The sequence below is a fragment of the Festucalex cinctus genome, chromosome 6 (genome assembly GCF_051991245.1).
Source record: "Festucalex cinctus isolate MCC-2025b chromosome 6, RoL_Fcin_1.0, whole genome shotgun sequence".
Taxonomy (NCBI): Eukaryota; Metazoa; Chordata; class Actinopteri; order Syngnathiformes; family Syngnathidae; genus Festucalex; species Festucalex cinctus.
Genome location: NC_135416.1, coordinates 9,523,819 through 9,545,394, shown reverse-complemented (window position 1 = coordinate 9,545,394; position 21,576 = coordinate 9,523,819). Strand labels below are relative to the sequence as shown.

Below are 21,576 nucleotides of genomic sequence, written 5' to 3'. Positions count from 1 at the left end.
CTTGTTTGTCTGTAGCACCTCCCACTCCACTTTTCAGCCTTGTACCCACTCAGCTGGCGCTACAGGCCTTTTAAACCCAGTAAGTACTCGCTATTCCTTGTAGTGTGGGTCTGTACTGTACAACTCCTGTGTTTGATTTCACAATGCTGTATGATTCAGATTAATAGACAGCACAGACAGATGAACTGCTAATTCAGGGTAACTGTACAGTCACGGAATCGACTTGCATGGTAAGTAAACGTAAAATAAGAACATTAAACCAAACCACTTGCAAGTTTAAATCACGGGTGTAATGCCAGTTTGAGAAGTATTACATTAAGAGGAAATGCATCAAATATGGAAAAGATGCTGGGGGAGCTTTTTTATGTAATGCCAGCTTATGTAAGTTTAAGGCGGCAATGTGACCTTTTGAACATGTACACGTAACAATTATGTGTATCAAAATCGTTTTGCAACGTTGACAAATAAACTGACTGTGATGCCATAATTCTGCTTTGTGTGCTTCATAAAAAGGACATTCAATCAATGCCCCACCACTCAGCGTAACTAGTGTAACCAATTTATCAGATGCACCACTGGAAAGGACTTGCTCGGCAAACAAAATTTTGAACCTGTTATTCCTGCCCAAGTAATTTGATGCAGGCAATGTTAATTTATTGGAATTTACAGACTGCTTCGAACTCCAATCCAGTCTGAAAACTATTGGTCAGAGGCTTCCAGGAGTATCCATTGTAAACAGCTAAAGTGTTTCATCTACTAATTAGAATAGATTTCAGTCATAAATGGTCAAATAGAAAAAGTAAAGATACTTTTGAGCATTTTTTTTTCTTCTAACTGAAAGGAAATATCACGAAGTGGCGTGTTCTGGTTTCCTCAACTGCTCTGTATATATTATTGCCATACAGTATTAGGAAACTGCCTTAAAAGGCGGTTTGTAGAATGTACTACCCTCTGGTGGTGAACTAATGGAATGCAGGAACCCGTGTGAAGCTTACTCCAGTTAGCAAAGCTAGCCACGCTTCAAAACGACGCTCTGCGTAGACATTGTAGGAATTTCTGAAATCTTGGGAACCAAAGCCTTACTCTGCATGTTTTATATATATATATATATATATATATATATATATATATATATATATATATATATAAATAAATAATAAAAGCCTTCCAAACGTTTTTTTTTTTTTTTTTTTTTAAACATAATGAAATCCTTACTATCCATCCATTTTCTTGACCGCTTATTCCTCACAAGGGTCGCGGGGGGTGCTGGAGCCCATCTCATCTACTGCTTTGGCCGGTAGTGATGGGACGAAGTGGGCCGAGGCTCCGAAGCTTGTGTCAAGTAATGGGAGGAGCGTTTCCACGGAACTTGGGCCGAGGCGCGCATCATTTCGGCAAAACCCGGAAATGTGTGAAGCCTCGCCGGCCGGCTGAGTCTCGTCATCTCTTCGGGAGTGGTTCGACGTAAAGACAGTGAGACACATACAAATACCTACCCAAATTTACCTAAACTGGCACTCTCATTTTTCTGCACCCCAGCTTCATCTGTGCCTTGTGAAAGAATATTTTCTAAAGCTGGTGAAATATTGTCCAAAAAAAGAAACCGTTTCAAGCCAGCCACTGTGGGAAAGCTATTATTTCTAAATAAAAATAAATTATCCTTAGCACTTGTATTTCCTTCACATACTAAATTACTAACATAAGCACATTCATATCTTTGTCTTAAGCAAATAGCCATTGAATTTTTAACAATGTTGACCTCTTGGGCTTCTAGACCACTTGATGGCGCCATAGAGTAAATCAAGCACCACGAAGCTTTTCTACACGTGCAAACCAATTGGCTGCAAAGCTTCATTGTTTAATGAGGCTTCATTTGGTCATCACTAGACTAGGCGGGGTACACCCTGGACTGGTTGCCTGCCAATCGCAGGGCACACAGAGACGAACAACCATCCACAAGCACACCAAGGGACAATCCGGAGCGCCTAATTAACCTGCCATGCATGTTTTTGTAATTTTGGGAAGAGACCGGAGTACCCATAGAAGATCCACACAGGCACGGGGAGAACATGCAAACTCCATCCAGGAAGGCCGAAGCCTGGACTCGAACCAGAGTCCTCAGAACTGGGAGGCGGACGTTCCACCATGCTGCCCAAAATCCTTACTATTCATGGTATTTTTTTTTTCCTACATAATAAAAGCCTTACTATACATGGTATTTTCTTAACATAATAAAAGCCTGACTATACATAGTCATTTTGATTAAAAAAAAAAAAAAAAAAAAAAAAGCCTTCTTGTACATGGTCTTTTTTTGTTTTTTTTAAAACATAAAAGTCTTCTTGTACATGGTGGTCCATTTTTTAAAATGTAATAAAAGCATTAATATTGGAGTAGTTGGAGAGACCTAAAAGAAAGACCTATGAAACCCACAGCTTGCTTTCTTTTTGGTAAAAAAGTTAAGACCTCGTCACGAAAACGCGATAGGGTCTACGATGAGCAATGCACAAGAAAACCACCACCAACTAACGTCTCGGGACTCTGGACGGGTGCACATCGTTGGCTTCCATTGCACTTTTTGCCAGAGGGGTCGCGAAAAAAACAAAAAAACAAACTCATTTCAAGATTTTTAATCATTCATTACAGAACTGGAAAGTGAACACTTAAAAAAACAAACAACAAAAAAGCCTGTGTGTGCACTCTAGCCACAGCCAAATTAATTTGATGAATGATGGTAAATAGCTAATATTCACGCTTACATGCTAACACTAAACTGTGATCAAAAATCTCTGAACGACAACTTGAATGCAACTTAGGCATCTGTGTAACTTTACACATTGCTTTTAATAGTGCTTTCAAACTTTTGGAGTTTAAAAAAACAAACAAAAAAAAACAAAAAAAAACAGGGTGGGGGGAGGGAGTCATTACTTGTAACTCGCCAAAGTCTTCAGAGCATCTTCCTTGATATGTAAAATATTCATTTCCATTCTTCTGTCCAGCTCATCCATGGCATTTGAAAGAGTATCATACATGGGCTGGAGACAGAAAAGAATGACTCAGCCCAACTAACACAGACATGCTGAAAATGTTGAAACGTGGCTTCAGTTCAAACATGGTGATCATACCTGAGCTTTCTTGGTCTCATTGCTGCAAACATCTTTCAAGCCTTGGATCTTAACTTTCAGACGCTGGATGTCTCTGGAAATCACGAGGATTTCATCTTCCTTTTCTCCACGTTTCTGAAGCATTTGGTTACACTGTCTGGATTACAGGGCAACAAAAACACACAATGCAAATGTGTACCCAATTGGATAAAAGGTGGTGTCTAATTGCAAAGCTGATACACGCATGCATACCCCAACACGCTGTCCACGTGTTGCTTCTTAATCTCCTTGTTTTTTTGCCTGCGGATTTTATCTTTGGTGTCCCTGTCCAGCTTCATGTCGAAAGCTCGCTTCAGCTGCTCCTCCTCTTTGCACAGGTTCTTCAGCTCCTTCTGCTTTTTTTCATACTGAGAAATGAGCTGCTGATGCTGCATCATGTGGACAAAAAAAAACACTTATTAACCCAACTGTACAATACATCATCATTTGAAAAAGCAAGGAAACTAATTTCATACACAAGGCACACATATATAGCATCAAGCATTTACGACAGAACCGATGAATACATTCGCAAAGAACAAAAGTACTTGCTAGTATGTTTATTTGGTATTGTTTAGTGATTGTTTAGTGGAAAAAACACGCAAGGGATTTTTGCTACGCGCGCCAACCTTTTTGAAACAGATTCATTTCCTGATTTGATCATTGTTTTCCAAAGTAATTATCAGACGTTGCTAATGTTTTGTTTAAACCCAAAAGATAAATCAGTCTGCTTTCATGAAGGACTACAGAAATCAGAGAATAATTTCAAATGAGAGAATTTGGAAAATATTAAGTTAAACAATGGCATGAAACAATTACTTGATTATTGAAATACTTGGTAATTAATTTGATGACTACTTTTCAATGAATTGATTCATTTTAACACCTCTATCAAACCTGCCTCACGTGCCTATTGATGGTTATGAAAGAGAATAAACATTATAAAAAATAAATACATTTTTAGTCAAAGTAACAACAAAAAACACATTCACATCAAATTAGTATTCCAACAACTTGTTTAGGTTTCTTGTGTTCATACCTCATCATGCTGCTGCTTGCAGTCGTTCATGTTGATTTCCAGATCTTGCAGAAAATTGTACATTTTCTGAATCGTCATATCAGTGTGGTTCCTTCTCTGGACCATGTTCTGCAGCTCCACTAAATCCTCATCAGCTTGTCCCTAACATTAACACCATCAATGATTTTCATACATGTTGTAGTTATAAAGTAGTTCTCATTTCTCCTGTCAATGACTCTTCACTCACAATCGAACTTTTGATGTCGTTGACATTTCCCCTCATCATCTCCATTTGGATCTGCAGCTCCTCTGGTGACTCAACAATTCCAGACTTGAGCTTGGTTATGTCTTCCTTCCTGCTGTTGATATCCATCTTCACCTGGGCCTAAAAAAAAAAAAGAACTCACAATCATCTGATGTCAACATTTTCAGTGTACGTCCAGTTCCCCCTCATACCAGTTTCTGTGTTTTCTCTGTGAGTCGAGATTTCCACTCTGTAGTCATTTGGCTTTTCGCCTTCTGAAAGAAGATCAGCAGGTTCAATTCACCTTGACTGACAGCACAATAGACGCATAAAAAAATTATGCGCACAATAAATATTATGAACGCAGTCCTGTGAGCACTTACCCCTTCGTTGCATAAATTGGCAGTGGCGGCCTGCATTTCGGCGATGGCAGCATCCAGCTTAGCGGCCTCAGCTTGTTGTTCTGGTGGGATAGTCCTGAACAAGTGTCAAAAGTCAAACCAAACATTGAAATTCAAAATGGTTTTCGTCGAGCATAGAATGTTGAAAATTTTAGGCCACGTTCAAATTTGCTGCTCATACTTAAAATAAACATCAGTGAATCAGTGTAGTTCTCACAAACGTGGCTAAAGTGAAGCATAGTTGAAAATTGTGAACAATCGTGTTTAATTCGAGACTTACGTCAGCATCTCAATTTTTTTTTCTGCTTGCTGGATTCCTTTGGTGTAAGTCTGTTGCATGTTCAAGTCTGTCCTCTGACAAAAGACATAGTAACAGACACAGCGAGCATAGACTAAACAAAAACATTGGCTAGTTCCTCATTTAACAAAATACAGAAAAAATAATAATAATGTGCCAACAACAATGTCATCCTAAATATCTGTCAAGATGTATTCCTTAACAACAGAAATTACATGGGCTATGGATTGTTATTATGTTGGGATTTTTTGGGGGGAGAAGCCTATACAGTACAGAAAATAATAGTGATAATTTGAAAAATCTGAAAAAATACACGAACAGGGCAAACGGTAACGTTTATATTCTTATGACCAATAATTGAGTAGCATCATATCTTGATAAAAATGGTCACCACTATGTGCCCATAAATTGAACCAGCATTTCATGGTGCTTTTCAATAAGTTGTGCTCCCTGATATTTCAATTTATTTAATAGAAAGTAGAGTGAACTTTTGCAAATTCACCTATTTGCATTGTCGTTAAAGTTCGGTCTTTAGGGCTAGAACTGCCGTTTGTTTATCAACTGCCATGGCAGAGTGGCAGCTGCATATGGGACGTACAAGAATGACGAAACAGCCAGAAAATGCCACGGAAATTAACAACAGACGTGTTGATGCACCGCACCTCACACTGCTGGCCACTAGCTGCGTTGGATGCACTTTTTTATTTTGGAACTTTAAAACAAAGCTAACTGAATAAGTGGAACAGGAACATTTCATCTGCATTGACATTTTGAAGAACTTTGTTTACTTTTTTTTTTTTTTTTACATCGTTTGTTTTCATTTAACTTTATAAAGACACGATGAGGGTGGGAGCACTTTTTGTAAGAATTTAAACAGGTTTTTCTATTTTCTAAGATCTTTAACATGTAAGCTGTTTGATAAACATGTGCTAAAGGCAATTAAACAAAGTCAAGTGTTGGAAGTTCTATTAAAAAACGTTAATGCCATTTTGTTTTTCCTTTCTATTGCAAACGAATGTCGGCCCCAAATTTTCGGTCATCAGCCTCCTTGACTGCAAATAATCAGCATCATCTATGACAAAAAAAAGAAAGAAAAAAATCGGTCTATAACACTATTCTTTAATATACTGTATGTATTGTGTAATTATGCGTACCTGTCAATTGTTTTATTTGACGCTAGTTTAAAATGACTAAAGTGCTTTGGGACCATAATTTGTGGCATACTTGTGCTTTAAACTATCAATGTTGGTAAATATTACTTGGTGGAGGTAGGGGTCAAATAGCAACCTTACTCAAATAGCACCCTTAAAGTTAAAGGAAAAAAATAAAATAAAATAAAATAAAATAAAATAAAAAAGATTAAAAAAAAAAAAAAAGCCAGTCAGAGAAATATCACATACAAACTTGGACTGCTTTTCAGACATCTCATTGATCTGCTGCTTCCTGAATTGGACAAAGTTCATGATGGCACTCAATATAGTAAGTGTTCTCAGTTTCTCTGAAAATGATGAAGACAATTATTATCTAGTTACATTTCAGAAATACAATGATGTGTGAATAAAATGAATTAAAAGATGTATTTACAATTTATGTATTTAAAGCATACTTACTTGGTACTAGAAGGTCACTCATTGAGAAGTCGTACAGAAAACACATCGACAGAAACTGTCGCCTAAAAAAAATGTTACATTAATAGTTTGTTTCTGTTTTAAATAAGAAAATGTCAGTTGCCATCAAAGAAAGTATAGCAACACTGTGTAAAGAGATCTAGCAGAAGAGCTGTATCACTAATGCTAACCTTTCATGTTCGCAAACAGCATGACCACAATGCATCAAATTGGACATAAGATACTGTATGTATTGAGTACTGCATCATACCGATAGTTTGGTTACGTTATTTTGCTAAATGAGAGGAACAAACTATTAGAAATACATCTCAGTTTGAGGCAAACTTATACACTATTAGTTTGATGTCAGAAGAGAAACTCACATGCGTTCATACACACTGATGACAGCAGACGCGCCCTCATGACATTCGGGGTGAATGTTTTCTATAAGTGGAACCTGTTGGAAAATGGACATAAAACTGACAATTTAACACAAAAGCGCACTGAGCAATTTATTTATTTATTGTCATTTTTATTAGCAGGTTTTCATTTTATCTGAGAGTCTCACTCATTTAGGATGTTCTTGTCAGTCCACTCAGTAACAAAAACATCAACAAGCAGGATTTGGACAATTTAGATTTATAAACAATCATTCAATTATCAAAATAACTGTCGATTAAGTTGGCAGTTAAATAGTTATCGATTAGTTTGGTTATGCATCTATGCTGTAATACACACTGAGATCTACTTCTTGGGTACTGATTAATGTGAAGGGATACCATATGACCTCGAACTTCTAAAAATAAATTTGCTAAAATTATCTTTAATGACATTAGTATTAATAATAATTCTTGGAATGTGTGTCACTGATGACATTTGTCACGTCATTGCTTACCATGGAGTGACATTCAGGTCTGAAACGAAAGAGCTTGTACAACACTCTCATGTAGAGCAATTGAACGGCTTCTGGCTGGAAAGAAATGGAGAAAAATAAAGTTAGTTGTTAAAGAATGTCAACTGTGGCAAATATGGCGTTCTCGCGCGATTCAGGGTAAAATAACGCGAGGTGGCGAGTTGCCGGTCACGGCAAAATAACCACTACGAAAACACAGTACAGCACACAATTGTTTCGTTTGAAAGTCACTAATTCACAACACACGTTTATTCGAAATGTCCAAAAGTCATAAAATGTCGTGCGGCGATAACTTAACGGACGTCGTTGTTCAGTTCATGTTCAAGTCTGAAGAGTTATGAGTTCAAAGCAGAGCTAGAGATTCGGTTACCTTCGGAGATGGAGCAAGATCACTCTTGGTGAAATGTTTGGCCTCTTCCGAAGTTAGGATATCTGTTCTGTAAAAGTTTAGTATCACATCCACAGGGTGGATGGGAAACACGTTTTCAGACATTGTTGTCTCGTTGGACGAAAACGACAAGTCAGTTAAAAACAACAAAAATAATAAACCGCCCACATAAATGGCGCCGAAAATTTCTATTTCTTCTTCGTCTTTATAATTGTGGTTCTCCTTCTTCTTCTTCGCTAACCGCCGCCGCTGTGCTGTTCCTTCTTCTTCTTTTCGCCGCCTAGCGTGTCGGATGACATTCAGCGTTTCTACAGTTTTTTTTTTGTTTTTTTTTTTAACATTTATTTATCAACAAATGATGCTTACAGGCTTACAGAAACACTGAAACATACAACCGACACCTGAATCAGTTACTGTTTATTCCGTCATTTTATTTATGAAATTATTTTCTTTGGAATGCATTATGTGCGTTTTGAATGTATGAAAACTATTTTATTATAAATGCTGTATCATAATCATCCGTCGACGTCGCTGCTCATTTGCTGTTTGGAGATGAAATAAACGTTTCAGAAACTCAAGGTTTATCTTATATGTGTAGATATGTCATTGTAATAGAACAAAATAAACTGCACACACAAAGGCCGGAACTTGGATTCAAACCATGTCCCTCAGAGCTGTAAGGTATATATGTTAACCACTCTTTTCCAGAGACACAAATGATGTTAAGCTACTAAATGATTGTGTTAAGCTACTAAATGACAAATGTGTGGAAGCTGACAAGAAAAAATGTAACAACAGTTGAGCAAATAGAATCTTCCTCTTTTGTTCCCCTTGAGGTTAGGAGGCGGAGCTTGTCAAAGTCTTGGTTAGGGTCGTTCTTGAACTCATTTTGAGGTTCTTGTTGTCATGACTTACTTCTCTGACTCCGTTCTGCTTTTTTAGTGAGAGGTTAGGCACTCAAGTCAAGATGACCGTCATCCGTCTCCTCTTGATTCTACTAGTGATTCACAGTGTTTATGGTGAGCAGCACTTTGTCTTGATGTAATGTTATTGTTATTATTTGGATGTTGTCAAGTTGTCCACTCTGACAAAGGCCTCCAATAGGAGAGAGCATAGTGGAGTGCTATTTGGGCAACAGAGAAAGAAAAGACAACAAAAAACATGTCACATGTTCCTTTGAAAAGACTGAATGTTGCAGTCGATTTCCAGTCCATCTTCTTGACTTGTCCTTTCTGTGTCCAAGTGTGTGGAGACATTCAGTTCCTGGAGAAGCAGGAGGGTGATTCCGTGAACCTTCCCTGCGCCGTCAAGCCCACGAGCCGCCCTCCTGTGGGCTTCTACCTGAGGCGCACGTGGCTGCATCCCGGTCAAGTGCTCTTCAAATACACCAACACCGAAGCGCACGTGAACGCCGCCGCCGACAAAGGCCGCCTGGCGGTCGGCGGCGACCCGAGCAGCCACTCGCTGACCGTCACCTTCTCCGATCTGAGAGCCAACGACACGGACCGCTACTTTTGCGAGTTTGTGGTACCCAACCCGTCTTCTGAGGACGAACATGTGCCGGGAGACACCGAATTCTTCCTTCTGGTTAATCCCGGTGAGTGACCGTTGCCTGTTTACCTCAGGGGTGTCCAAATGTTGTCCACTGAGGCCTTATTTAATCATTCCCTTTCAATAATTAACCATAAACATTAAAAATTGTTAATTTGTGTGAACAAATTCTGCATGGGATCAAAATATTTCTCCTCACTGTACATGAAGTTTGATGTTAACTTGTTATTCTTCACAATTTGCTCTTTCAATTAACAAACATCAATCCAGTGTACACATGCTAAGCAGTTAAATAGATAAGTTATGCAAATACCCCGCTGGGCAGATGTTGGGCACCTTCCTTTAAAGAACAAAAGTTGCGTCACCTGGTAGGAGGTTGACATTTGAATTACAAGACTTTCCTTTCATAAGTGACCATAAACCACCTTAATTTGAAAAACAATCCGACGATCAAATACGAAACAAGTCGAGGGACTTTCTGCACCATGTTGAGGGTCTTGGGTTTGCCATTCACATCATCAGCTACTGTACGCATAATCAGTGTAGGAAACCATTCTTCTTTTGAATGTCATTTCAGTTCAACTCCTCAGAATATCGGAAAAATTGTCACCTTGTTTAAATAATGGTCTCTGTCTTAATTTGGCCAAAAACATTTTTTTTTTTTGCTATCTCAGGATGCTGGCCAAATCTACTAAACAGATTATTCAGTTCATCTAGTGAAATATGTCGTGATTTCATAAACATTTCAACGATGTTCTAATTTATTAAACTGCAACTATACTGTGACCGTTTATGGGTTAAATGTATTTGTGTTTACCGTTGCTGGATCAAATGTCCTTAAATGGCCTACAGGTTGCAGGTTCCTTCAAGCAAATCTGAGAGGCAACAGTGTTATCCGCTTATCTACTTTGTTGCCCTAGACAAAAAAAAAAACAAAACAGACAGTTTGGTGTCACTTTGACCTAAAAAATGACACCCACATCATTTGAATGTATGACTTTGGTCTGCAGGGACCTTTATCATCGCGTGCCACGCCAACCTAAGTGTTCTATAATGGCCGCCCTCACCATCGCACAGTAAGGCAGGCAACGATCAAATAGTACTTCAATCGTAAAATAATATGAAATGTTGCTTGTTCGCTACCAAAAGTAATTCGAATGTAATAATGATGAACCTCTGGTTGGATTTTACGTTTTTATTCCTTAAAGAAAAACAATGAACATGAAACTTGTGTGATTTAATATCCAACTCCCACATCTTAAAATAATTTTGAACAATACAGACAATGTTTTAAAGTCCCTTTTAACTGAGAATAAAACTGATTTGTAAAATTGACACACCACTTTGGCAAAGTCCTACCAAGGATGCAGGGGTGGCGGATGCCAGTGTTGGAACGCGGCCCACATGTCGCAACCTGGAATCCATTTTATTATCTTGAGAAAAATGTGTGGCTCCACAATCTTCTTAGCTATTCCCTTTGCTCAGCTTCTGTTTGCTAGTTTTGGCAGATGAGGGATGGGCATTTTTATTTATTTATTTTTTAATAGAGGTGGATATTATGCCATAATTTCAGCTCCAGAAGCCCAAAGTAAGAGGCCAGCAAAGGAGCTGTGTTTTCTATGATATGTTCTATGAGTGCAAAAAGGGTAATAAATATAAACTGATATGATTGACACCTCGTCAGTCATACCTTCTGTCTCTGATTGGTTGTTTAGAAGAGGGATATTTTTTTCATATTTGACTCATATATTACTATTTTAATGAAAATGACGAAAACAAATTGTTATTTGCGAGAATTGACCTTTCGCATAAGCTCCGCCGCCCTTAGTTACTGTTGCTAGTCCGTCAAGCTTGCTGACTCCGACAGCACAAGCCGCGACGGGAAGACTTACACCGGCGTGTATTAGTGATTTCTTTTGGAGCAATACCAGTGCAATATCCTCCAGATCGAGGCAAAAAGGTTTACAATATGCAGTGGAGGGTTATAGTCATAATATGAAATTATCCAGCGAAGGGGAAACATACAGGACGCAAGCTAAATCTAAGAAAAACCCCATGACCTATACTTCAGATGCAACCAGCACAGCATTATGGACCAGTCGTGCTCTTGTACTGCCGGGTAAGTTTTCTTACTTATATTAGTCTAGTATTGTTAAAATATGAGGATTACTGTTAGGTCAGCAAGTTAGCTAAACCTCAGTGTTTATAGCTAGCTAAACATTAGTGGGCGTTTTTTGTCTTTAAAAGCATCAGATCAGTCATTGTTATTCTTTGTCCATCATAAAAAAAAAAATATTTATGTCACCCTAGCCATGGATGTAGTTAAGGTTATATGGCTGGTTGGGATACTCCGGAGACGGGTGTCCGTTCACAAAATGCTGCATGAAAAATGAAAACAAGATAAGCTCGGGGCATTTATTAGGACGCTAAGTTTGCCAAAATTGACGAAACTTTGTGTTAACGTTAGCTCGCAACATTTAGACAAATGCAAAAGCTAACAGAAGACATTAAACTAACATTAACCACTGACTGAACAAGCTTAACTTAGATGTCAATGACATTCTAGTAATATATATTATTCATTAATAGTAACTACAATAACTTTGATATCGTTTTGTGACAGTTATTGCCCCGAAAGCAAACTACACTACAGCTAGCTAGTTAGCCCAATAGAGTTAGCATAGTCTTACCTTAGCACAGTCAGATTTACATACTCCGTAGGCACACCGCTTCATCATTTTGGAGGTCCGGAGCTTGTTAATGGTTGTCACTCTTCTTCCGTAAAGTTTTATGGTGGTGAGCAGTCTCGTAAGCCATCAAATAAAATCAATCAGACTATGAACGTCATGAGAGCTGAGTAAAGCTTGACGGACTATGCTTACATAGCAACGGTTGCTAAATGTGTGATTGGTCAATGCTCGTTTGGGGGGCGGACTTTGCGAAAGGTCAATTGCAAATGCCCCCATTCCTACTATCATTGACCTCTATTGGTCCCACTGAGTCTAAAGTTTGTACCCCCCTCTTTGGTGACTCAGTGGACATCGGACGTATCGATGTGTGTGCGGGGGGCTCGGCCGTCGTCCCCTGCCTCCCCCCTCACGGGGAGGACCTTCCGGTGGAGGGCGTGAGCTTGACGCGGAAAAGGGGCCGAGCTCCCGTGGAGCTGCTGTACCACACCAAGCGGCACCTCGGCGACGGGCCCACCTCCACCTCCGCCTCCTCACGATTCCAGCTGTGGTCGGCCCCGGGCCCCGGGGGCTTCACTTACAACCTCACCGTGCGACATCTGCGGCCCGAGGACAGCGGCCTGTACAGCTGCCAGCTCCTGCTGCGCGGCCGCCCTGACACTAGCGCCTCGCTACACATGACACAAGCTGTCTTTGTGTCGGTGGAAGGTAGGTGGCAGTGCGGAGGGACCTGGGACATATTAACAACCTCTAACAACCCCCCTTACCCATTACAATCAAAATAACACTTCTCTGGAACCTCCAGCGTCCAGCAAAATCCAGTTAACAAATTAATGCCCCATCGATCACAACATGGTGCCCGTTCAACATGACCCTTCTCATCTATGATCTGTGATTTTTTATTTTATTTTTTGTTGAAATGTATTCAACCAAATCCAACAGAACATTTGAATTCAGTGGTATCTTCTTGACATTGGAGGTTTCACTGTCCTGCCAGTCCATTTCCTGCACCTGTTGTTGATTTGGATCTTTCATCTGTTAAGATGTCACTCATCTCCTAACATTAATCACTGGGCAACATCTGGATGTTCGTCATCTGTAGTTGAGCCTCAAAGTAGGAAGGAAGTGGCTCAGCGGCTTTTGCAATTCCACTGAACTCTTCGTACTCAAACCACCTTTTTTTTTTTTTTTTTTTTTTTTTGGTGTTTTTGCAACACGCGTGTCCTAAAAACCTCTTTTGTTTTCTTCCCAGGAGGTCCATGCAACTGCTCCAACTACCCAACTCTTCTGTACGCGCTGTCCTCAGCCGTGTTGGTCCTCATCGTGCTCCTTGCTTTACTGCTCGTCTATCACGTGAGTGTTGTTCGCTTTCTATTTACGTTTTTTTTCCCCACTATAAATTCGTTTTTATTAAGGTACTGAGGTATCTTCTAAATATTACAAGCCTGTATGTATTTGGTTACTTCACACTGCTGATGTAGGGCAAACAGAAGTGGTAACACCTGCGTATTGTGAGGGCGTCGCCGGTTCCTCTTCCTCCACTAAACCGCAACAGTTTCACAAGGGTGTTGTTGTTTCCTAACAAGTAACTTCTACTATGCCAGGGGCGAGAACTCTGATTTTTTTTTTTTTTTTTTTGGCACAGGAAATGAATTGTTTACGCACCTCACTGATTTGGTTTTTTCATTTTCAGAAACGAGCACGCAGCCGTGCCGCCTCACGCCCTCCGGCGCCCATCTACGAGGAAATGGCCGGCGTGAAGACCCTCAGCGGAAAGCTGGACGACGTCGAGGTGTCCGAGTATCGCAACTGCAAAGTGAAGAAAAATTGCCCGGAAAACCATTACGAAACTCCTATTAGGTCAGCTTTTTAAGTATGACTAGCTCTATCACTTCCATTTTTAGAAATACACAACTCACAAAAATGTAGGGAGACAGTAGTGCCTTGATATACAAGTCACACGACTTATTGAGTCTATCGAGATCAAGAACTCAATTCACCTCACTTGACAACAAGCAGTACTTTGGCAAATATTGAACAGTTCATTAAAAAAAAAAGAGGCTTCAAGCTGTTTAATGTAAGTGACATTTGAAGTTTACTGCCAATATGACCGTAAAACAAAGAGAATTACAGGTTGTAATTCAGCTCCATGTTCAAGAACAGCAAGTTGTGCAAATAGGACTGAAACATTAAATGGACATTCAAACGTTTACAGGTCAAATTAAGTTCAGTTGAAAAGATTATAGGACATTTGAGGTTCTTTTGGATCCGAAAATTTGTGAGTATTGTATTATATTTAGTTGTCTAATTTATGTTCAGTAAAAGTTCTCTTTTTTTTTTTTTGCTTCAACCCAATAATGAAAATTATATCCCCCAATTCAGTCATGATACATGTCTAAAAGCTGTAATTCTTTAGAACAACTTCAGTGTAAATTATACATTGGATGCTGTGATAATTTTGTATTTAGATGTTTAGCTAAATATGATTGAGTTTTAACATTTTTCTGTGTCTTGTCCATTTGTGTTTTATTACATTTACTATTTGATTTGAATATGTACCACATATCTGTTGTCAATACTGTATTTGTTTTTTTTTAATGTGCTCATAAATAAACTTGACTGTGTCCAAGAAATAAACAGCTTACTTATTCACTTTACATTTATCACACTATACTTCAAACTTATTTTCAATCAAGTGTGTGGGGGGCGGGGCACATGTCTGGTCACCTTAGTATTGTACTACTTTATATTTAATATTTATTTACACAAATGCATACCATATAGCACAGCCACTGGGCCTTTTTAAGTACTTTTGTAGGTGCTGCCTTTTTTGTTAGCAACTCATAGTTGGGATGGGCTCTGTTACTATGAACAGTGTCTACTGTTACACACATTTTAAAGGTAAATATAACTGAACTGTAGGCGGCAGTGATTCTTTCATGTACCACTAGAGGGAAGCTGCATCATTAGTGATACTAGCACAGTGGCCAGCAATTAGGATGCCAAAAAAAAGGACCTGACACGAAATAACAGCCAAGAAAATGTATTTTTTATTAATATCATCCAAAGAAGATCCATAGTCCAAATGGAATCATTTTTTTTTTTCCTGGTGCATGTCTTAACAATCACATTCTATGAGGAGAAAAAGGAACAACATTTAAAAAGCCACAACTTTGTAGTTCAGTTACAGACATTTTCCCATTATTTGTGTGTCAAAGTAAAAAGAAAAAGGCAAAGGCAAAGTCCCCACATGATCCCCCCCAACCCCTCAAATGACAAACAAAAATCAAATCATGGGCTTCTTCTCAGACCCACCCACAGTGCTTTAAGCAGAAGGACAAGCGCTCATTGGTTAAGAAGGGTTCCACAGCATGGTGACGTCATAAGGGTCCGCTAAAACGATATACAACAACATGAGCACATTTAGTCAAAGAAGAAGCCGACATGAAACCCTGAACCCTCCCACTTTTGTGCATAGATCATGGTCCTTTTGCTTGAAATCTCTCTGCTGCTTGAGAAGGGTCACGCGGACACACGGAGAGATGATTGAGAAACATCCTGCACTCACAAACCAACAAAAACAAACAAATGCGTTTCCATTGATCCTTGTTTTCAAATGTAAAGCAATCTCTACGTAAGATTTCACATGTAAAGCACTTTTAAATTCTCAATATTCAAAGTTGATTCTCAGTCTTATTTGGTAAATATGTCACTTGCTACAATACAAACGAGTTGTTGTCGTCATGGTTTGAGAGTCCCCCCCCCCAAAAAAAAAGCTTCAGTGCTTGCTCGGGAGAAAAAAAATAAAAAATAATCATAAAAAGAAACAACGCAGGAGTTGGGGATGTTGGAATTCTGGCCTTCCTGAGACAAAATTCATGAATGTTTCGACAACAAGTGTGCAAGAAAACGAGCGAGGGCCGAACTTGAAATGTGACGACAACACTGATCGATCCCAGAGTTCTGAAAGAAGCGTACGTTACATTATCCTCATTTTGCAAGGTTTTCGTGTCCATTTTCCATGGAAGAGGATTTTCTTATGAAAACACAACATTCCTGTCGTAGTAATTCCTATTTTCTTTGAAGGTGACACAAATGAAATGCTTGTAAATGACAGGAACACAAACGATAGGCACCTCTGAAATGACCTCGCCTCCCTTTTCTTCCCATTTCTCCTTGATGCTACACTAGTTCCTCTACACCTAGCTATGATCTTGCCTCTTTGTCTTCATTTTTATGTATTTTTTTTGTTTTTTTTTGGCATTTTTATATATTTTTATTTAATTCACCTTATGAAACAAAACGGTGCAATACTCAATGATAACCCCGTATTGGGGATTACTCCACAATAAAAGCCACTATAAGGTAGATCAACTTGTTTTGTACAGATAGAATGAAAACAAATGAATTCCTTGAGTAAACATGTACACGTGAATTGTCGCCGTCGCCCCCTCCCGTACTTTCTGACTACGATTAGCTGAGTGAGGGGCACAAGACACTCAGTGCAACATTAGAAGAGAACCAGATAACAAAAAAAAATCAAAACAAAGTTTCTGGCACACATTCAAACATCCGTCGCACACAAACGTAGATGACGCTTGCAGTTCTTTTTTTTTTCTCCTCTCTCCAAAAGATTTGTAACTTAATGCATTTCATTGTCATCGTCTCCATGTTAGCTGTCAGACGAGAGAGACCTTTATTGACTTCACATTATACTATTGATGCTCCATTACTAAGGAGTATTTGGGCCAGTCTCAAAAGAAAAAGAAAAAAATCACCCAAGTTATGGTAATTAAAAATTGTAAAACTAAACAGCAGAATTTCTCATCATTTCCACGGGAGGTGTGGCCACTAATGAGCTGTTTTGCAGGTGAAGAGATGAGTTGTGAGATGAAACCCTATTCACAAGAAGGTTGTAAATATTCAATAGTATATCTATCCAAAAATAAGTCAAGACAGCAAGTCGAGTCTTTTGACAAAAAAATAAAAATAAAATTAAAAATTAAAAAAGTCTTGGGTTTTCTTGCAATCTTGTGAATAAAGTTATATAAATTAACATTTCCTTTGTCAATCTTATAAAGATGTTTGATTTTTCCTACAACAAACTAAGAATTTTACACTGTAATATTAAATTATATCTGAGAATAAAGTCATGAAATGTCTTGTCTACAGACAAGGATAAAGTTCTAATGACAAAACTTTGGGAATAAAGTTTCGAAGTAAAAAGAAATAAACTGGCAATTGTACATGGATAAATGTGGTTATTCTGAGGGGGAACAAAGTGCTAACTGTTGGTTTATTGTAAAATTCACGCTTGTAAAGATTATATCTTGATTCTCAAAACAGTGACTTAAATAAATAAACCGCTTTCTCCCCTCACAACTTTCTATTTTTTTCTTTTACGGCATGGCCCAAATACTCCTTCGTACCCCATAGTTCAAGTATTTAAGTTCAATATTTTTTTTTATTTTTTTGATATGTCGTTTTTTTTTTTTTTTTAATTAGCAAATGCTCTACACTGGAGTGCGGGCTAATGAACAAATATACACATTCGACAGTACACCTGCTTTGACGTATACTGCATCATGTGGCTGAAAAGCAGAATGTGCTGAATGCGTGATCAAGTATTCGTTTACAACCAAATTGCTTCCTTCGCCGACTCGCGTGGGGAAATACGTATTGCTCATCTTCATTTCAACCTTGCAGACACAAATGAAACATTTGAGAGGCTACCATCCAAGGTGTTGTTATACATGTTCATATGTATGTATATACATACACATATATACATGAATATAAGCAGTATATGCATACTGTATCTATACACAAATGCATATTATGTATGTACTGCTATGGAGAAGAGAGCTGTCGAGAGGAAAGCCTCTCAATGCTGGTGCAGCATGGGAAAGCCCCTTTGTGACTTTCTGGGCATGGTACTGGTGGACTATTGGGTCTGTCTGAGCTTCTTGGATCAAGGCAGTTTGACAGAAACAGGCAATAGTGATTTTTGCTCGTGTGCTGCAGGACACAGTGTCCTGAAAGGTAGCCTTTGTCCCGCCCCTTTTCCTTCTTGATTTAAGACTTTTGTACCTCTCACTGACTCGGATACAGTGGAAATGTAAAGTTCATCATCGGGCCCGCTTTGAGCAGGACATCAACACAAAATAAAAACCAGATAAATACAGCGTCCACAATAAAACAAAAACAACTCCAATGAAACAAAAAGGCACCCCAGTCGTGGGTCTGCTTGTTTGTGTTGTTAGCAGAACGTGACGACCGGAGACGTTTCAGCTAGAAGTGCAGAGCTTGAACATATCATAGATCCATTTTTTTTTTTTTTTTTTTCCTCATTTACATTTTTTATGTTTTTTTATTTATTTATTTTTATGTCAAACTTCATAAAAATGATGTTAAATGTGATTTGTAAGGTTTTTTTTTTTTGTTTTTTTTTGGTTTTAAAAAAATATGTACCCGGGATTACCCATCATCAACTGTGCACTGTAGCAAACTGGAACCCTCCCGCTACGCTACATTAGCGTCGGGTTTGTCCCACAAACAAACAAACAAACAAAAATCAGTCATTTCAGGGTGTGATGCTGCTGCCCCTGCTGCCCCCTGCCTTTCCCCCCCCCCAAAAAGATTCCTTTCTAGAAGGAACACAAGTGCTCTGTTCAGCAAATTGAAGTTGGCACAGTACATTGGCATCTCTTCAACGCATGAGGCGTGTGTACAAGGGACAAAGGACAGGCATGGAGAGAGAGAGAAAAAGAGCTGCATGATGGTATTCTGTGTCCCCCAACCCACCCACCCACCCACCCTGAGATCAAGTCTGGACATGAGCCTTTGATAACATCTTCCCACTCCACTTTAGTGACAGTGTCTCGAGAAAATGGCAGCCGTAGTGAAGTTCACAGTAGGGGTGGGAACAGTGCTGGAGTGAGGTCATGCTTACAAAAAGGGCCCCGGCTTCTCGTCTTTTGCATAGAAACAGATACAAGGGGCCCTCGGTGCCTCATGGAGAGGTTGGGGGGGGGGGGGGGGGGGGGGGGGGTGACTGGATGTGGCTGAAGCAGGGGTTAGCGTAGCAGCTAGGCAATGGGCAACCTGTGGGCAGGGGGAGCAGCTTGGACCAAAAGAATGAAAAACACCCCCAGACCTGGAAGTACTACAGAATACTGTCCAACACAAAGCATGATCAGCTCAAAAAGCGATAAACAATCAATAGTATTGATCCTTGTTTTGCATTCATGACACAGGATGAGCACAGAGGCACCTCTGAGCAAAAAAGTGTTTCTGCATATGAACAGTGAGAGGCTCCTTCAGGCAGCCGACGACGTATGAATGGATGGACACAAACAACGAGACACCATCCAGAAATATGACTAGTAGATCTTCCAGCTAAAGTGATCTTTGCGTTTTAACAACTGAGGAGAAGGATGCAGGGCCGGTCTGGTTATTGCCAGACGGAGCCCGGGGAGGAAGTGCTGCTGTCGGACACCCGGGGGCGGGCGGGACGGTGGGCGGCGGACCGCAGCAGAGAGGCACTCAGTGGACGCGGACCACCCCCAACACGCTACTCCCCCCCGCAGCCCCGATGACCATCCACGCTCGGTCTCCAGAGCGAGCAAGGCTTGGACATTTTGGAGTAACAGTGATATTTACGTTGGAATTGTTCCCGTTCGCCACGAAGACAACTTCGTGCCAGTCGCGTTTTCCCTCCGTCAGAGTTTTTGTCTTGTTTTGATTTATTTTTATCGTTATTGAATCGAAGCCATGAGCTCCCCATAAGTGCTATGATAAGGAGCCTTCCCGTGTTTGTCCACGAGGAACGCTCGTAGGTCTACTGCATTGGGAGAACCCATACGCCCACCCCACATTTTCTTTTTTCTTTTTTTATTTGGTATTGTGCCAGACACGCAGAGGCGTCCAATCGGATCCAGTCTCTTGTTAGCTGTGGGTGTGGCACGCAGACAGGAAGTGTGCATCGAAGAACAAGCTACTTCTTTTTCTTCCTTTTTGCACAGATTTTCCAATGGCGCTCTGGAGGGAATTTTGATTTAAAAAAAAAAAAAAAAAAGCGGTCCATGTTCCGAAAACTGACCACCTCCAATGGGACGGACAGAGAGTTCTACCGTGTATATTGCACAATGTAAACCGTCACGTTCAAAAGGGTTAAAGCCGCATCCTCTTTCCCTTTCCCTGCGATGATGACACTTCCAGAAACGCTGTAGAAGATTCCACAAAGCACCAGTGAGTGGACTGGAGGCGACCGCCAGGATCTCGTCAGTGATTGGGCGCCACCGCAGTAACTCGGAGCTTATATTTATATTTGGGGACGGACATCAGAAAACTGAACCGGCGGTCAGCGTCGAAGAAGTGAAGAATCCGGTTGCGTTGGCGCTGTCTCAAGAGGTCAAAAAATGTGCAAGGTTCCGTCTGCTTCTTCAGTTCAACAACAACAACAAAAAAAGGCGGCTTGAAAAGGACCCGGTGAGCACTTAAGGCTAATATTAGTGCTGAGAAATAAAGAGTAACGAGTAAAGGTCATCCAACCACATCATTGGCCACCGGCATGCTGGGAATGGTCGTTTTGATGTTACTTTTGTCTGGGATGATTCTTCTTGGAGGGGAAAGGTAGATGGCAGCTTAGATTGCTTTTCCTAAAAAAAAAAAAAAAAAAACTCAAAGTTTTCTTTGTGGTGTGTTTGAGTTAGTTTTTTAGGTTGCAAAAGAAAATAAAAAGTAACATCAAAGAAACGGAAGGCTTGGGGAGCCTCCCGTTTCCCAATTCACAGTTGCAGAAAGTAGTAAAATGATGTTGATTATCGCCACATGATTTTCTTGGGTTTTACTCCTGTTGGGAGAACCTCCATGTATTGTACCGTGGCAGCCTTCTACATGGACTCCCCACTCAGCAGGTCTCCAGGCAGCAGGGTATTAATGGGGGTGGGGCTCCCGATCCCGCGTGCGTCCTCCCTGCTCGGAGGTCCCCACAGGCTGGAGTATTGGGGCACTCCCCCCCAAAGCAGGTCGCCTCCGCTGGCCTTGCCGCCACCTCCTCCACCGCCGCCGCCACCGCCGGTGCTCCACTGGCCGATGGAGTGGGCCGCCGCCGCCCCGCCCATTCGATTCTGATTGGTTCCCGGGTTGGCCTGCCAGCTGGTGGTGGCGTTTGAGGCCAGTGATTGGCCTTGTGCAAAGAAGCGGTTCACCTCCTCCTCGCCAGCAAACTCTGCCAGGATGGTGGTGTTACCGAGCACACACCTGACACAAAACACAACACGGGTCAGCCACAAGACTTGGAGACAATCAAGCATTGGCACTTGTAA

The 21,576-nt window shown here is 40.3% G+C and overlaps 3 protein-coding genes across 8 annotated transcripts in view; 1 reads left to right on the top strand and 2 right to left on the bottom strand.

Moving 5' to 3' along the window:
• Nucleotides 1-1,193: 1,193 nt before the first annotated feature.
• cd7al (cd7 antigen-like) lies at nucleotides 1,194-14,884 on the top strand. Of its 3 annotated transcripts, XM_077524949.1 has the most exons (7): nucleotides 1,194-1,473; nucleotides 2,026-2,173; nucleotides 8,952-9,028; nucleotides 9,253-9,606; nucleotides 12,596-12,955; nucleotides 13,500-13,600; nucleotides 13,941-14,884. In XM_077524949.1, the coding sequence occupies exons 2-7, from the start codon at nucleotides 2,070-2,072 to the stop codon at nucleotides 14,118-14,120; spliced, it is 1,176 nt and encodes a 391-aa protein (XP_077381075.1). In that variant the 5' UTR covers nucleotides 1,194-1,473; nucleotides 2,026-2,069; the 3' UTR covers nucleotides 14,121-14,884. The 3 variants fall into 3 exon arrangements, with proteins under 3 accessions (XP_077381075.1, XP_077381074.1, XP_077381076.1); XM_077524948.1 differs by having other exon boundaries at nucleotides 1,194-2,173; XM_077524950.1 differs by lacking the exons at nucleotides 1,194-1,473; nucleotides 2,026-2,173 and adding an exon at nucleotides 8,656-8,690.
• nuf2 (UF2 component of NDC80 kinetochore complex) lies at nucleotides 2,613-12,626 on the bottom strand. Of its 2 annotated transcripts, none has more exons than XM_077524947.1 (13): nucleotides 12,251-12,626; nucleotides 7,604-7,678; nucleotides 7,092-7,165; nucleotides 6,712-6,773; nucleotides 6,502-6,599; nucleotides 5,084-5,157; nucleotides 4,786-4,879; nucleotides 4,615-4,677; nucleotides 4,406-4,543; nucleotides 4,180-4,320; nucleotides 3,354-3,529; nucleotides 3,123-3,258; nucleotides 2,613-3,032 (listed from the first exon to the last, which is right to left on the bottom strand). In XM_077524947.1, exons 1-13 carry the CDS (start codon nucleotides 12,296-12,298, stop codon nucleotides 2,922-2,924), a joined length of 1,290 nt encoding a protein of 429 aa, XP_077381073.1. In that variant the 5' UTR covers nucleotides 12,299-12,626; the 3' UTR covers nucleotides 2,613-2,921. The 2 variants fall into 2 exon arrangements, with proteins under 2 accessions (XP_077381073.1, XP_077381072.1); XM_077524946.1 differs by lacking the exon at nucleotides 12,251-12,626 and adding an exon at nucleotides 7,992-8,217.
• A 6,018-nt stretch (nucleotides 14,885-20,902) lies between the features above and the next one.
• tnrc6c2 (trinucleotide repeat containing adaptor 6C2) overlaps nucleotides 20,903-21,576 on the bottom strand; it is a 120,608-nt gene continuing 119,934 nt past the window's right edge. For all 3 annotated transcript variants that reach the window (XM_077525764.1, XM_077525765.1, XM_077525767.1), the window contains one exon: nucleotides 20,903-21,511. In XM_077525764.1, coding sequence (XP_077381890.1) covers nucleotides 21,142-21,511 — 370 coding nt within the window. In that variant the 3' untranslated portion in view covers nucleotides 20,903-21,141. The remainder of the gene's footprint in view (nucleotides 21,512-21,576) is intronic.

What these genes read in the sequence shown, in the direction of transcription:
- cd7al (XM_077524949.1), top strand. Translation starts at nt 2,070, where the DNA reads ATGCAAACTCCATCCAGGAAGGCCGAAGCCTGGACTCGAACCAGAGTC. An exon ending in AGTGATTCACAGTGTTTATG is followed by an intron (nt 9,029 to 9,252) that starts GTGAGCAGCACT and finishes TCTGTGTCCAAG; the next exon opens with TGTGTGGAGACATTCAGTTC. An exon ending in TGTCTTTGTGTCGGTGGAAG is followed by an intron (nt 12,956 to 13,499) that starts GTAGGTGGCAGT and finishes TTTTCTTCCCAG; the next exon opens with GAGGTCCATGCAACTGCTCC.
- nuf2 (XM_077524946.1), bottom strand. Translation starts at nt 8,114, where the DNA reads ATGTCTGAAAACGTGTTTCCCATCCACCCTGTGGATGTGATACTAAAC. An exon ending in ATCTTGCTCCATCTCCGAAG is followed by an intron (nt 7,679 to 7,991) that starts GTAACCGAATCT and finishes ATTTCTTTCCAG; the next exon opens with CCAGAAGCCGTTCAATTGCT. An exon ending in GCAAGCAGCAGCATGATGAG is followed by an intron (nt 3,530 to 4,179) that starts GTATGAACACAA and finishes CACATGATGCAG; the next exon opens with CATCAGCAGCTCATTTCTCA.